The 15,928-nt window shown below is 48.8% G+C and overlaps 1 protein-coding gene across 1 annotated transcript in view; it reads left to right on the top strand.

Moving 5' to 3' along the window:
- The window catches only part of PLB1 (phospholipase B1), a 194,555-nt gene that overhangs the window by 94,807 nt on the left and 83,820 nt on the right, over positions 1–15,928 (top strand). The window contains exons 2-11 of the mRNA XM_041757008.1: positions 264–336; positions 1,454–1,512; positions 5,105–5,145; positions 5,703–5,746; positions 8,692–8,782; positions 9,122–9,173; positions 10,910–10,996; positions 13,806–13,868; positions 14,626–14,705; positions 15,006–15,081. Of these exons, the coding sequence (XP_041612942.1) occupies positions 264–336; positions 1,454–1,512; positions 5,105–5,145; positions 5,703–5,746; positions 8,692–8,782; positions 9,122–9,173; positions 10,910–10,996; positions 13,806–13,868; positions 14,626–14,705; positions 15,006–15,081 (666 nt within the window). The remainder of the gene's footprint in view (positions 1–263; positions 337–1,453; positions 1,513–5,104; positions 5,146–5,702; positions 5,747–8,691; positions 8,783–9,121; positions 9,174–10,909; positions 10,997–13,805; positions 13,869–14,625; positions 14,706–15,005; positions 15,082–15,928) is intronic.

Below are 15,928 nucleotides of genomic sequence, written 5' to 3'. Positions count from 1 at the left end.
TGTGTTCTCCCTGCCCCCCACCTCACCCCAACTGCTCTGAGGCATCCTTACCTGCCACTTGCTAAGGTCATTGTCAATAGACACCCGTCCCCTTTTACTAGGTGAGTAGAGTATGGAGTTAGATGAACATGACTATGGGCAATCATGATTGCTTCTGGATTTTGAGCCCAGAGAGAACAAGTACGTGGTCAAAGTACACCGAGCTTTCAGGACCTGCAATATTTCTCTACAAGGCAGTTGATGTTTTTACTATTTGGTTTCAGTTACAGAGCCTGAAGAACTTTCTATTTCCATGCAACCCGAAGAAGTCAGAATCTAGTGTGCCTCCAAAGTCAGGTACGTGGCCCTGAGCCATGAGCTTGGAAGGCTGGCATCTTCTCTCTGGTGTGGCCAGCAGAAGTTCCGACTCTACTCCTCTTGCATCTTTTGGCTATTCGGGCCTCTTTGCCAGCCCCCACCCTTCACTCTTCCCCCTCTCCCCTCAGCCGTTTCTGTAGAGGGACACCAGTGAGCAAACCAACACGGCTCCACAGGTGAGGGCAATCTCCCAGAGCTCACCTCCAGGGATGCAGATGCTGCCATGGGAGCTGTGGGTTGGGGCTTGGTCATTCACCTGCCCTCCTGGATTTAAGCTGCAGTGGATGCCATAGACATTTTCTCTAATGGGCTGGATTTGTCTAACACCTAGATAGTATGAATGTTGCTCTTGAGCTGGCTGTCTTCTCTGGCTCTATCCTATGAAATGGCTGCATCACAGACCGCATTTAATGGCTTTGCTTATGTTTGCGTTGCACTAACTTATCAGAGTTTCCAGTTAAGCGTGCTATTCTTACTCCTCCGTTATATAAGGAGTGTAGCTAGAAAAAGAAATCGGTATACCTCTTAGGAAATGGTTTCTTTAGGCGGTTTACTTTTAATGGCCCTGTAACATGATCAGGAGGTCAGTGGTTTCTAGGGAGACTTAATTCTAAAACTGCTGGTGGCCTGGGTGGGTCACGGAGGCTTCCTGGAGGACCAATTTGCATATAGCTTGCATCTGAGGTTTATATGTGTTCACAGACTTTCAGTGGTGTTCTCTGGCACTCTTCAGTTAACATGCTCCCTTTTGTACCCAGGTGGTTTTTGTTTTAACTTACTAACCTCATTAATGGGGGCCCAGAAATGCAGAGCCAAGGGATGGAGGGAAACCAGAGGAAGAGGGAAGGCCAGGCAGGAGGGAAAGAAGGGCCATGAGAGACCTTCCATGGGACACCTGTGGCTTGCAGAAGAGTGAGCCTCTTTCCAGCAGGTTCCTATGGCTCCCAGTGACCTCCTGGTCTTCAGCTTTCCATTGCTCTGGCTGACAAACCTTCAGCATCTGTCCTCAGGCTGGGGGATGTGGGTCTGGCCCTCCCATTTGGCATCTTTGGCTCATGTAGATCTGACCTTCATAAATGTTTTTTTGTTTTTGCAGTCCACTCTGTGAGACCTTCTGATATTAAATTTGTGGCAGCCATGGGCAATGTGGACACAGTAAGTATTTCAAGGAGATGAACGTGGGAGTCAGTTTTTGGGACTGGGAGCCTTAGAATGAACTCCTGGTTGCCAGGCAGGGTGTTTCATTTTGAGAGAGAAAAATATTCTGAGTTGGGGGCATTCTAAAATCTAGAGTCTGTGTCCTTTTTTTTTAATCAAATGAATGCCTCCCTTTACATTAGGATGAGGAAACTTTCAGGGTTTCTCATTAATACATTAAACCAACTGATAAATTAAGTCAAAGAGCACACAGAATTTTATTTTATTTTTTTATTTTTTAATTAATTAATTAATTAATTAATTTTTTGCACACAGAATTTTAAAAATCATTTCTTAAGCTTCATTTATGAGATAAAGAAAAAATATCCTTACCTGCTTGGTAAATAAATCTTTGCTAATGAATTTTAAGTGGTGTATTTTATATGATCGGGTAAAGGAGAAAGAAAGCAACGAGAGAGGTGGAAAGAATGAGGAGAGAGGGGACGCCTGGGTGGTTCAGTGGTTAAACGTCTGATCCTGGGGCCCTGGGATCCAGTCCCACATTGGGCTCCCCACAGGAAGCCTGCTTCTCCCTCTGCCTATGTCTCTGCCTCTCTCTCTCTGTCTCTCATGAATAAGTAAATAAAATCTTTAAAAAAAAAAAAAAAAAAGAATGAGGAGAAAGGGATAAGCAGAAAGAGAGGGTCTGGAGAGAAGGGGGTTGGAGAGCAGAGGGGAATGCCAATGTGATTCCCAAGTCAGTGCTGGCTTCTCACAGCCCCACCTGGCCTCTTTCAGGAGGGGCCCACAGCCCTGCTGCCCCAGTGCCAGCACTCCCGTTGACCACAACACTGATCAGTCGAGTGTTCTCTGCTCCTCCTCAGAGCCCCACTTCACCCCTGCACCTAGAACATCCCTCCACCCCACCAATCCTCTCCAGGGTCTTCCTCCCTCCTCCACTTACTCAGGCTTCTTCCCAGTGGCCCTCTCCATCCCTGTTGCAGGCTGTCTTCTCTGTCCAACCCCACGCCCCTTCCCCTGGGTCCCACCTGCCCCCTCCCTGCAAGCCCTATCCCCCTCCCCAAGCACAGTGCCAGCCCTCCAGAAAGAACCAGACTTGCCATTAGAAAACAGACCAGTGGCCCAGTGGAACCTGGCAGCAGGGCTTCCCACCCTCATCTGCCCTATGGGTGCTAAGCATGACTGTAAGTCTGTGTTGATGAGGGTGAAGGTGGAGGTCTACAGGCAGGAGAGATGTGGAAGGGGAAGTAAAGGAGAAAAGAGACTTCACGTCACAACACATGGAGTTTGTTGAGCCCATGTGTCCCCATGTGCCCGAAACGTAGGTGACACCAGCTGGAGGACTGGAGCACTCTGCCATCTGGGTAGGGAATTCCCTGAGATGCCCACCACATCAGGTTTCTATAGTTGTAGCCATCTACAGTTGGTGACTTCCCTTCTTTGGTCACAGCTCAACAGGAGCTCTCTTGCTCATGAATGACACAGACCCCAGGGCTTCTGCCTGTCCCTCAGCTCCCCTGTCTCCTCCTGTGAGCTGGCCTGGCCTCGAACACAGCCCCACTCCACGATGGCCTCCCTATCCCAGATTGTTAGCATCACACAACCGGCATCTCAGTCTCCAGGGTGAGACCTGAGAGCACGGTTCCTAGGAGGCTGCCTTCCTATGTGCCCAAAGACCACAGCTGTGAACTTAGCCTGGTTTATAGAAAGTATCAGGCAGGGGGAAAATCATGGAAATTGATGAACTTAGGGGAAAAAAAAGAATTCATAATGCTGGTGCTTATGTATGTGTGTATGTATGCCCGTCCCAAGGTCCTGGAGCTTTCTGTAACCGAGGTACAATCTTACCTACTTATGCCTGTAGCACATGTTTGTTTAATTGCTCTGGACAACGTTTTCCTCACAGAACTTTAAAGATCAGACTTGCAAATGCTTGTAAAAATTATTTGCAAACTAACATATGTGATCTATGTTCAGTATAAGAAAAAAACATACACACACATATAGAATAACAAATTGAAGATCTCGTTTGATCACCTAATCTGCCTCAGTACACACACACACACACACACACACACCCCAATATATAGGATGAGAGAGAAATAAGATTAACCTGCAAAATACTATCTGTGACTTGTTTTTTGTTTTGCTTTGTTTGCTCAACTAAGAGCTCTAGACATTTTCCCTGCCAAGGAGGTTACAATCCACTCTGTCAACTTTCTCGAAGATAGAGTTTGTGTCTTAATTAGGTTTGCATCTCTAGTACCGTAGCATGCTCAGCCAAGGAAGAGTATGGCTGCCGCGGGCAAGATGGAGACGTAGGAGTCTGCTGGGTTTGTCCCAGCCTTCCTTTTCTGTGACTTCTCACTGAGCCCTTCCCCCATCTCCCCACCTTGTTCCTCTTGGTCTACCCTTTTCTTCCTCTCATCAGCCCCAACAGGCTTGTTCTGGGCAGGAGCTCTGCTATCAGTCAGATCCCCTTTGCTTGGGCACAGGCCGTCCCACTTTGCCTCAGCCCAGGAGCCATCCTCCCTCCTGACCTCACCTGCCTGGCATCTCGGCTTATGATTCCTGACTAGCACTGTAGTGCAATTTTTGTTCAACTTTCTGCCTTTCCCTGGAAATTTTGCCTTTCAACTGCTTATTGAGTAAAATACGACATCCCACTTAGAGGAAGGTTGTGGTCAGCCTGCCCTCCCAAGAAGGCTCCAGAGTTGTGACCCAGTTTTATAGGTTGGTTGTCATTTGAGCTGGGTCATTAAGGCCAGACAGGCTCTTTAAACAGAAGCGGCAGCAGACATGGGTGTAGGCAGTGTGGGTACAATTGTCACCTGTCACCATCGCACCTGGAGATACTGTCTTCCAGGAATTTCAAGAAAGAAAATTTACGTCAGAACCTGTGAAAATACTGGCAATAGTTAATACATGCTGAATACTTTCTATATACTGGGCATGATTCCGAAGTTCCCTAGGACCCTGTAGAGGACATAATCCCCAGGTGGGTTAGCAGGGTCTGTCTCCCCTCAGTCCTACAGCCAGGGACCCTCTTTAGCAGATGGTGTCCTGTGCTGTCCAGCATTTTATCAAGAGGAAACCAGAAGCTTACTTTGTTGGTTCAAAATATATTTAGCAAACAAATATTTATTGAGTACTTGTGATGTATCAGGCACTGTTCTAGGTCCAAGGAATATAGTCCAGGACAAACAAGACAAAATTCCTGCCCTCGTGGCACTTAAATTTGAGTCAGGGGAACTAGGCAATAAATAAAATTTCAGATTAGGATGGTCATGCAATAAAACAATCCATTGTACATGTATGTAGAGGTTAACCGTCTACGTAGCTGCATTTAACTCTAAGCTCTCCTGTGCCTGTCTTCTGTTCTGAAGAAAACGCACCTCCGGTCGCTCTAAGTTCTGGCCAACATGTTGTGGAGGAAACTTGATATTTGTCAGCAGATTTAGGCTTTCTCTGGATCCATGGTTTCCCTTTTATGGGTGGGAGGGAGGGTCTGACAGGCGACTGGTGTCTCACAAGGACAGGCTCTGCTGCCTTCTCTGGCTGGGTGGTTCATGCTTCTTATCTCTTCCAGCCTCCAGACTCCGGGATCATCAACCTGGAGAAGCAAAATTGGTAACTGTCATGGAAGCGCAGAGCCGTAGAGCTGAGAAGGGCCTCACATAGGATCTGTTCTCATTTCTTGGCCTTGTTGATGGGGAAACCCAAGGGCTGGGGAGGAGATGGTTTGCTCCAGGCATCCTTGGGAACAGGTGGCAGAACAGGGACTAGAATCTAGCCTCCTGCCTCCCAGTCCAATGCGCCTGTGCCCACAAAGCCCCCTGGGTCCTCTGGGTGACTGGGAAGGAAAAATGGGAAGGACCAAACACAGAGCTCTTGCTTTTTACCACCTGTCTCCTGGCTCTGCTCTGGGGGACCTGGATCTGTCTCATCCCACACCAGGGGCTGCATCCCCTTCCAGCACTGGGCCAGACTAGAGGAAACTCCACTAAAGCTGTTCACTCCACTTTGGTGGCTTTATAGCCATCTGCAGTGTGTCTCTAACTCCGGGAAGGGTAAATCCAGAACCGGAGCAATGCTGAGCCACAGCTTGTTACGAACTAGACTCCACTAGTTGAGGGAGAAGGTTGCTGAATGCAGTCTGATGCTTGCATGTTTGCTTTTACTTGCAGGACTGACCCAAGGCCACAGCAGGTGTGCATGGAGGTGGTGACAGGTGAGTCCTGTGTCTTCAGGGCCAGATTCCAGATTGTCCCGATCCCTCTCAACACAGCAGCATTTTGCTTAGTGAAGAGACTGTACCCTATTGCCCACCTCATCATGGAGCCTGAGGAGAAGTAGGGAGGCATTTTGAAAGGACAGAGAAAGAGTCTGAGTATAAAAAGTCACATACCCTAAAAGGTGGGCAGGGTGTGGGGAGGGGCAGGGTGGTGCCAGGATGTGTGAGAAATGTGTTGGAGGATCTCTGAGCAAAGAGAAACCAGGAGACATTAGATTAAGGGGCCTGGGGGAGACATCAGGGGTGTCAGCGTCCTGAGACTCCTTCTCCCCAGGACCACAGGGCTAGACTTCTAGCACTTCCTCTAGGGAAACCATCCACCATTCTCCCACCCCTGTCCCTGCACCGAGAAGACCCAGGTCTCATTTCCAGTCTATTTCATTTCAAGATAAGTCCCTTACTTATAAAATAAATATGTCAGTTGGGTTCAGGAAAATGAAAAGAAGAAAATAAAAATTAACTGTAATCCCACCACCCAGAGATGAGCATTGTTAACATGTTGGCCTTTTTACACGTACATGGGCTTATGAATATGCAATCTGTGGCCTGGTTGTTTTCATTTACCATCAGAGGTCCCTCACGACTTTATTAAGTCTTTCCGAAACCCCCAAGCCCCTAATGCCAGCTGAATTAGCCTAGTGGGATGTTAGTCACCTATGCCTGGTGCTCACGAGTCAAGAACAGGGAAATCACCTTTAACTTCATAATTAGAGCAAAAAGCCTCTGGAGCTGACACTCCAGTGAGCACAATGACAAGTGAGGTAGATAGTGCCTTGTCAATCCCGCCCTCGAATTTCTCCAAGGGCCCAGGAATTATTAGGTTCTCTGCAAAGGACAGGGATGAATAAGACACTGTCCCTCCTCTCAGCCCTCACCATCCAGCAGGGAAGGCTGAGGCCAGGTATCTAGCCCTCCAGGATCTGATTGACAGGTGAAGGGGATATTGGTGGCCAAAGTGGCAAGAGGTTCCTCTTGCAGAAGCTCAAAGCGTCCCAAAAGAGGCCTTTAATGACTTAGTGACTGTCACAGCTCTGCCTCGGTTTGGCCCTATTTACCTATCAATGGTAGGAAAAAAGAAATGTAGTGGGGAGGTTGGGGGGGTTGGGAAGATGGGATGTAGTTTAGACTCTGAAGCACAAATACCACTGCTGCTTTGCCTGACTTGTCAACTTGTCCCCACTGTTGGGCCCCTCGTCCACATGGTAACGAGTCCTGACTGCCCCTCATTCAGCGAGGAGTGACCAGGAGTCCCCTGGCCAGAGCTGCCGCTGAAGGCAGGATGGTGAGGGCAGATTTTGCACCTGCATGTCCACAAAGGCAGGACTCCCCTGTAGCTGCTGGTGCCTCCAGCCCACCTAATGCTCAGGGAAAGTGGGAAGGAGTGGAGAGACGGACCGGGAGCTCAGCTGGGCAGCTGAGCCGGCAAGAGGAGCCCCTGGTCTGCCCAGGAGAAGGGGCTCCAGCGATATCCAGGCCAGTGCAGTGGTATACTGGGGTGGGCCCACACTTCATCTGGCTCAGCCCGTCTGTCCTTCTTCAGATCTAGCCACATCCTCTCCCACCATGGCCATTTTACAGATGGAAAAACTGAGTCTCGGGGAGGTACACAGACTTTCCCAAGGTTATAGGAGGAGTCCATGGCACAGTCCCATTGAACCCAGGTGGTCTGGCCCCACTGCCTCTGCCTTTTGTTGTGGCCCCACTGGAAACTAAGAGAGAGGCAACAAGGACAGATGAGGCACTCGGCAGGACCTAAAACAAAATGCCAGGAACACTTAGGCGGAAAGATCCACGGTCACCTCTGATCCCAGAGGAGTAATACCGTACAAACACTTCTACTTTGGAAAGCAATTCTCCTCCAAAGACCTAGCACCAGGAATCCTGTTTAGCCATTTGCTCTCATGACTTTCCTGAGATATGTGTCATTTGCTCTCACAGATTCTCTCCAGGCACCTACTTGTGCACACATTCACGTGCGTGTGCACACACTGTCCCTGTCGTCTGCCCCTGGCCTCTGAACTTCTTGTTTTCTCACCACCTGTGTGAAGGGGCTCCTCCTTCAGGTTGTCAGGACTTAGGAAGGAAGCTCATTAGTTTGGGTTGAGGACAAAGCCCGAGTCCCATATGGCTTAGGTGGCCGCCCAGGCTGGCAAAGCTGAGAGACTGGTCTCCTGACGTCCTGACTGGCTTTGCCAAAAACCACCATGTCTGCCGCTGCACAGGGCCGGCTGCCTTCTGCTCCCCCAAAGCCCCAGGCGCTTCTGGATGGGGGCCCCTGGAAAGGGGTGCGGGGAGGCCTCTCCTTCCCATGACACTCCCTGCTCTGCCCTCTCCTCTCTTGGGAGCAAGATGCAACTTAACTGCTCCTGACAGCACTATTTTTAGCGGTCCTCTGGCTGTCAGCTCTGGGACGTGTGTTCCCTGGAGCTTTCCCGCCCTGCTGTCACTCTCAGGAGGAGAAAGGGGGGCTGGGAGACAGCCTCCCCGGGGCCCCGTCCCAGCACACTTTCCCTAACGAGTTGATGGCGCACGACAGTGAAAAGCTTGGTGTTTGAAAGCTCTGGTTCAAGCCCCAGCAACTTCAACTTACCATGAGACCTTGAGTGGTTTGCTTAGCTTCTCCCAGCCTCAGTTTCCCTTTCACACAAGGCACTCACGCATAAGGCGCCGGCTTGGCCTAGCCCTTGATAGATGCTAGGTTTTAGCTCCATTTGCTCGCAGGGCCCCACTCCCTCCGAGGCTGACTTCACAGCTGATGGTGGTCGTGAAGGGCGTGCTCTGCAAAAGCGGCAGCCTCCCTGGCACCTCACCCCACGGGGATCGGCCTTTACAGGTCTCCTCCAGCTAGCAGGGCCACAGCCTCAAAGCAGCTCTCTCTCTAGTCCTTTCAGACATCATCAGATATTTCAACCCCTCTGTTCTGACGCCTGTGTGCACACCTGGGAAGAGAGTGGCACCCCACACTGGTGTTGAGTAAGTCCCACTTCTGGCTTTCTCTGGGGTCATGTACTCCTGCCTGTCTTCGGCATCTGGGCAGATCGCGGGGTGGCGAGTGTTGGCAGAGTTAAAGAGGCTTAGAAATAAAGGTCTGAATTAAATCAAAGTCAAAATGCGTCTCGTGCACGGATTTCAATCTGTCTGATGGGCCTAATTTTAAAAATAGGTCAGCGTCTGCCCTGCAGGAGCCAGGGGTGGTACACTGTGGCCCCAGGCTCTGAGACTGGCACCTGCACTAGGGCCAGGGGCAAGCTTCCAGCCCTCAACAAAGTTCCGTCCAACTGATTTCTCTCTCTGCTCCCTCCCTCTTCGCAGAGACTTGCAGGTGCAGGCAGAAGAACTGGTGAGGGGCATGAAGGAGAACCAGGTGAGGACCCATCTCACAGGGCGTGGGGCTGCCCGTGGCTGCTGCGAGGCGATCAAGCCCGATCCACTGCGGCCGTGGCCCTGCTGCCACTGTACCCTGAACCAGGAGCCAGTGTGGCCTGGCTCTCCAAAGATGCCCTTCCCATGGCGATTCTCTGGAGCCCATTAGAACTCAGAACTACCCCTAATGTTCCCAGTGTCATGCTGCCGAAGTCAGCAGATAAACGTGACTTCTCACTTAGGGAGATAGGCGAGAGCTGAGGTTCCAGGGGGAGACAGTTTGAGTGTGAATCCTGAATTCTTGGCCTATTAACTGTGATGTTGGATAAGACTCTTAACTTCTCCAGGCCTCAGTTTCCCCATTTATGAAACGGATGCAATAAAAGAGCCTGCCGCACAGACTTAGAGAGGATAAAATGGGCTGTCAGATGTGCCTGGTACAAAAGCATTGCTCAGTGAAAGCCTGTGGTTGTCACTGTCATTGGGGTGATGATTGCTGTTATTACCACACTTGTTTTAGTTCTTAGGTGGAAGTCCTGTAACTTCCAGGCTGCGGCCTTGTTACCTGCTCTCCTAGCAGTTCAGACACTCTTTACTGGGTAAATCGTATAAGTTTGTAATAAGCATCCTCTGATCATCTGTGCCCTCCTTATGGGCAAGTACTAAATGAAGGCAAGCCTTGCTGCCCAGCCAGCTGTATGCAGGCCCTGAGCCTAGACCTCTGGAACCAAGAGCAGATGCCGTATGAGCCAGCTGTGCATTCATCACAAAGTTCAGAGGTTAAAGCTAGGTGATTCCAGGTTCTCCAGGAACAGTGACGAGTACAAGACCTGTTCTCTCTACTGAGAGGATCCCAGAATTTCTGGAATAGTCACAGCTTTCTGGGAATGACTACAAGATCCTGAACACAATCCCATAATTTTACAGATGAGGAAACTGAAGTCCCCAGAAGTCATGGGACCTGCCCAAGTCCACGCAGCTACTTAGAGCTAAAATCTAAAATGCCCGAGCCATAGTCCAAGTATCCTCGAGTGCAGCATGTTGCCTCTTAAGAGACAAAATGAAAGTTTATTTTTTGTTCTGAAATTAATACATGGTCATTAGAGGAAAAAATCAGAAAACACAGATAAACAGAAGGAATATTAAGACCATCCTTCAACCTTATACCCAGAGATAATTACTGTTAACAACTTGGTGCGTGTTTCCTTCCATATTTTTTCTAAACATATATATCTGTGTATGTTTTATTAAACAGGCATGTTACTAGATGTGGATACTTTTTATAACCTGCTTTTCTCAATGTAATATATCCCATGACAATAATTACATTTTCCAGCATCATTTTAACAGCTACATCTTATGAGTATTCCACAATCTACACAGCAGTCCCCTATTTTGGACATTTATGTTGTTTCCAATTTTTCATGCTTATAAATAAGGCTTCATCACTGCAACTAAATCTTTCATGTATCCTCATTTCCTTAAAATATATGTTAGGAAACGGAATTATTAGATGAAGGGGTATGCCCTTAAAAAATAATTGTTGATGTATTTTGCCAAATTGCCTTCTTGGTCAGTTATACAACTTTGGACTCCTACTGTGTTACTTATTCTTTTGAAAAGAAAATCATAAATACAGTTCAATGGGTGTGGGTCATGAAATTGAACGACTTGAAAATTTTCTTTTGATGCCAATTCTCACCATCCTCTTTTTATGCTCTTGCCCCTTTTTTTCAGCAACTTGATTTTCAAAATGACTGGAAGCTCATCACTGTGTTTTTCAAGAACTCAAGCCAGGGTCACCTCTGTCCCTCTGCCCAACAGGTAAACCGCAAGCCGGGAGGCAGAGGGTTGCAGGTGCAGGGGTGGGGGCAGTAGGAGTGACCCTAAGCCTGCCTGGTCTACAACCTGTGTGGCTGGGCCTGGTGGTAGCTATTTCAGAACTTGAACAACAGATGAATAAATAGGTGTCCATATCTAAAGGCTCAAGGAGCCAGACACAGGAAGAGTGTTTTTAACATACCATCCTTCATACCAGGAAAAGGAAATTGAGGTATAGAGAGGCTGAGTCAATGATCATTCTGTGATAAGGAAAATCAGCTTCCTAGTTAAAACTCCTTTGCCTCTTATGACCCTGATTGTATCTAAGTGCTGAATTTGGGAAATAAAGGAGGATATGTGTGCTCTTGTCACCTGTTGGCCAATGGCCTCCAGTGATAAGGGGAAGCTAGTGTTTTTGTAGGTAGACTGTAACTTCCAGGCCCTTGGGCATTCCTGGGAATAGGACATGAAATGTGTGGCTGTGCTTTTTATTTATGTAGGTGACTATCTATGACTTAAGTCTTTCTTGGAGATAAGTCCCAGTTAGAATTAGTTGAAAGTATAAAGGGGGGCTTAGATACCCAGGTTATGGTGGCACATAAATGGCACACAGACCCTTCTTCAAGAACCTGAAGCCTTAGGTGCATAAGCCACTTGTGGCAGACCAATTAACTGCCCCTGTGCATTCAGCCACCACCCAGGGCAGCCACCAGGCCGTGGCACAGGCTTGGGTGGTTTCTGGAGGTGCTGTCCTCTTTCCTGTGCCCCTCTCCCACAACATAAACTCTTGCCTTCCCCCAAATGCCCCATGTTCCCATGGACTCCTAGCCTACCATCATCTGCCCGCTTCCATTACTGATGTTGGGTCCTGGGAGAATGCTGATGGAGGCCCACGTTCCCTGACCAGCTTTCATGGAACAATATTCCTGCAGATCTCCTGGGTTTGTAGCATATAGACCTTGAAGCCTTATTTCCCTACTTTACTCCTTGTTTTCTCCAGCACCAAGTGAAATTTATACGCCCTGTTTATTCTCTGCTCTGGTCACTATACACACCAACATTTATTCATGAATTTACGCATCCGGGCATTGAAGTGCTCAAACAAGCATCTAGGCATTGCTTCATCCCTCTGCATATCTACTCACCCATCCATCAGTTTTCTACTCACGCATAAATCCATCCTCTCTTCTTACATGCAGGCATGTGCTCTTGTATTTTAAGGAGTTTGTTTACACCAGCATTTGTTTTTTCAAATGTTTGAATGCATTCATTGATGCTTATACTTATTCATGATTCCTTAAAGATAAATACACATTACTTGTATTCAAGCATTCCTATGTGGATTCTTGTGTCCTTTCATGTATATGTGACTTTAAGCATTCTTGCCTACATGACGCATTTCTGTGTGCATGTACCCATTATGCACTATTCACTTTTATTTTTAGTTGGACAATGAACAAATGCTTTTGCCTTAAAAACGAAAACATTGGGATCCCTGGGTGGTGCAGCGGTTTAGCGCCTGCCTTTGGCCCAGGGCGCGATCCTGGAGACCCGGGATCGAGTCCCACGTCGCGCTCCCGGTGCATGGAGCCTGCTTCTCCCTCTGCCTATGTCTCTGCCTCTCTCTCTCTGTGTGACTATCATAAAACAAACAAACAAACAAACAAAAAAAAAAACAAAAAACGAAAACATTAAAAGTCAAAGCTCAAATACCCATTTACCACTACCTAAGGAGTTTCTAAAGCAGGGCTTGCCATTGGGGTCAAACCACACAGGGATCCCCAGGGTTTCCTGGGGACGATGGGCAGCAAGGACCTTTCTAGGCAGAGTTCCTAAGACTCTTGTGAAGGGACAGTGTGATACTGAATGTCATGCTTAGGCTGCAGGAAACGGACAAAAGACTTTATCGCTGGCTATGGCAATGAAGCAGGCTGGAGTGGCCTTGAGAGGACACCGTTGCAATCAAAGAGGCGGGGTTGGGAGCTGCCCTTTGTGGCTGTTTCAGCCTGAGTGATTGACAGCTGTCTCCACAGTCCCTGCCCCTGTCCCCCTGGGAGACAGAACAGACTGGCAACTCAACTCGGTCTCCCATGTCTTCCTGTCGGAGCCAAGTTGCCTCAGGGGACAGCTGGTTTGCAGGCTGCTTAGGAGTTTGTCTTGTTGTAAAATTCATTATTAGGGGTTTTTGTTTTTTTGTTTTGTTTTGTTTGTTTTGTTTTTTACCCTGAGAAGGTAAATTCTCAGGGTGATTTTTGTGATCCTCTCCTTTGTTTATTTTCATTACCAACAAATAATTGGGTGGGGTAGGAGTTGTCTTTAAATACCCAGTAACAGAAGCTGGCTCAGATTCTTTCCCTGAACCCTTCTCTCCCTGGTGACCCGTGTGGCAGGGGAAGGTCTGATAAAAGGGTGCCATGCAGAAGTTTTGAAACCCATCTGTGTCCTTAAATCCTTAAATTCTTAAATCCAGAGTAGTTGGGTCTTCCCTCCCTCCTGGTGAGCTTTAGAATGGCCCTGACCTTGGTTTGCCCTTTCCTGACAAGGAACTGCCATTTGGGGGAGTCTTTTTTTCCTGGTGAGTGATGGGTCGGGGACAGAGTGGACAAAAATCTGGGATCAGACTTATTCCCAAAGGCTAATGGAATCACTTTTATCTGAGGAAAATCTGGTCCCAAAGGGGAACCCAGTTACTCTTGGATTTAAGGACTCAGCTGGAGGAAAGAGGGGAGAGGGTCAGGCTGGCAGGAGCCTGTATATCCTGGGCCCCACGTACTCCTGTCCACCTGCGCTCAGCACATTTCTCCTCTCCCAGCAGAGGCACGCGGCAGGAGGCCTGGACATGCTAGCGGGGGTGCTGGACTACCTGCATCAGGAGGTGAGACTCCCCAGGGCCCAGGGACCATAGGCCCAGAGCTGCCCTTCAACACAGACACCTTGGGCAGCCAGGAGGAAGCTGCCCTTTCAAGGGTTGATGGGGCAGCTTCCAGTTTACTCTCCAATGGCCTACAGGCAGATGGAAAAATGGACTTGGGAGGGAGCTCAACACCCAAGGGAAAGACAAAGGGTATGAAGGAGCCTGTCTTCTCACCTTTTAAGGAAAACGTGGGCCAGGGGTCAGGGGTAGAACTCTTCATAATCCAAGAATATTTCTGAGCGAGACTTCTGGGGAGGAAGAAGGGATAGACACAGTCCCTCCCTGGGGTGTCAGAGACCTGTCCCTTTCCTGAGGCCCCTACAGTCCAAGGGCCTTCCCTTTCTAAAGGGACCTTGATGAGCACTGCAGTCCTGAGAATCCAGGGGAGCTCTCACCCCCACCCTCTACTCCCTGGGGAGGCAGCTTTTCTCTCAGTCCCACTGCCACCAAGATATTGCTTCCCTATTGATGCTGTGGTGGGGAGATGCCCTGCCACCATGACGGATGGATGGTGAATGACACCCTTTTGAATGACCAGGCTGACCGTGCTGGCTATGTTGGCAGCTTTGGACAGACTCCAGCCAAACACCTTCCAAGGAGAGGTCCAAACTGTGTTCAACCAGACACCAAAAGGGCTCAAACCCAGGGTTCCAGAGAAGCTCTTGGGGAAGCAATGATGACCTTGCAAATGCTCATCTTTTCTCTTATATCCTCCTAGGTCCCCAATGCATTTGTGAACCTGGTGGATCTCTCTGAGACTCTGGTGGTCTCTCAATGGGACCAAGGGACTCAGCTCAGGTAAAAAAGGAAGTAAAATGAAACCAGCATTTGTTCATTGACTGCCATGTGTCAGGCACAGTAGGGGGCACTTTCCGTGCATCGATCCTATGAGGGAGACCCTACCCTTTATTCTCCCCAACGTGTGCCTCCTTCCTTCTCTGGAACCTCGTAAGATTTCCAACTTCTCCTTCTACTCTCCTTAAGCAACTCCCAGGGTCCCCCCCCCCCCCCGCCCCCAGCTCCTTTCTTCCCCCATGGGCAGCCTGAATGACAGACACTGCACCCATGCTCTCATTTCTGGTTTGCTTTAACTGGCAGCCCCATGGCAGAGCTCTGCAGGTACTCAGGGGAGACCTCGAAGCTTTCCAAAGTGGTGGCCCAGTGGTCCTATCAGGTAAGCCCACCCTGTAAGACTGGCTGTTGGCCCACAGGGGCGGGTGGTCCGGGAGGAGAACACAGATGGTGGGAACAAGGAGGGAGCAGGCTTCTTTTTTTTTTTTTTTTTTTTTTGGGGGGGAGCAGGCTTCTTAATGTCGGACTTCTTCCACTGAATTCAGGACTGAGTCAGGGAACAAAGAGAGCCCCTCTTCATTCATTTCCCGGCGATGCTTTGATATTCCCTTGTGTAAAGTGGGGACTAAACATTAGTGTGTGGGTGGGGAGCAGTGGTGGCACCTAAAGTCAAAGATCAAGAACTTTGCAGATTCATTCTGAAATGCTTTTGGTTGTCATCAGCACCTGTAACTTGTATCCGTAGCTGGCGAGTTGGTTTTGCCCAGGCTGGGCTTGCTCCCCAGGCCACAGCCCCTGGGAAAGTCAAGATTCTAGAAGATGAGCCATTCCAGTTTAGAGCAAGGGAGCCAAGGGAGTGTGGATGGCTCAGTGACACCCTCATCCCTGTCCACAAACAACTCAAAGCACAAGTTCCTCCTGACATGTGTTACCATGATTATTTTTATTTAAGAAGGAAGTCCTATATGAAGCTGTAAATGGCTCTTCTCACTTTGGAAATGATATTTTTGGGGTGGTTAATAGCACCTCCTCTACGGAACCTAGCCCTTGAGAAGAGCATGGGAGCCCTAGTGTGTGCTGGCCTGGCATGTATTTCTTGAGCTCCCAGAGAATATATTTCAGGTCCATCTTTGCTATTACCTGATGCCAGGGGCTTCAGAGGAAAATGAAAAGCTGATTTAGTTCATCAAAGGGTGCAGAAGTGTGAGATAAGGGGGAGCTTCTGAATA

Source organism: Vulpes lagopus, chromosome 5 (genome assembly GCF_018345385.1).
Source record: "Vulpes lagopus strain Blue_001 chromosome 5, ASM1834538v1, whole genome shotgun sequence".
Taxonomy (NCBI): Eukaryota; Metazoa; Chordata; class Mammalia; order Carnivora; family Canidae; genus Vulpes; species Vulpes lagopus.
This window is presented reverse-complemented; position numbering and strand designations above follow the sequence as displayed.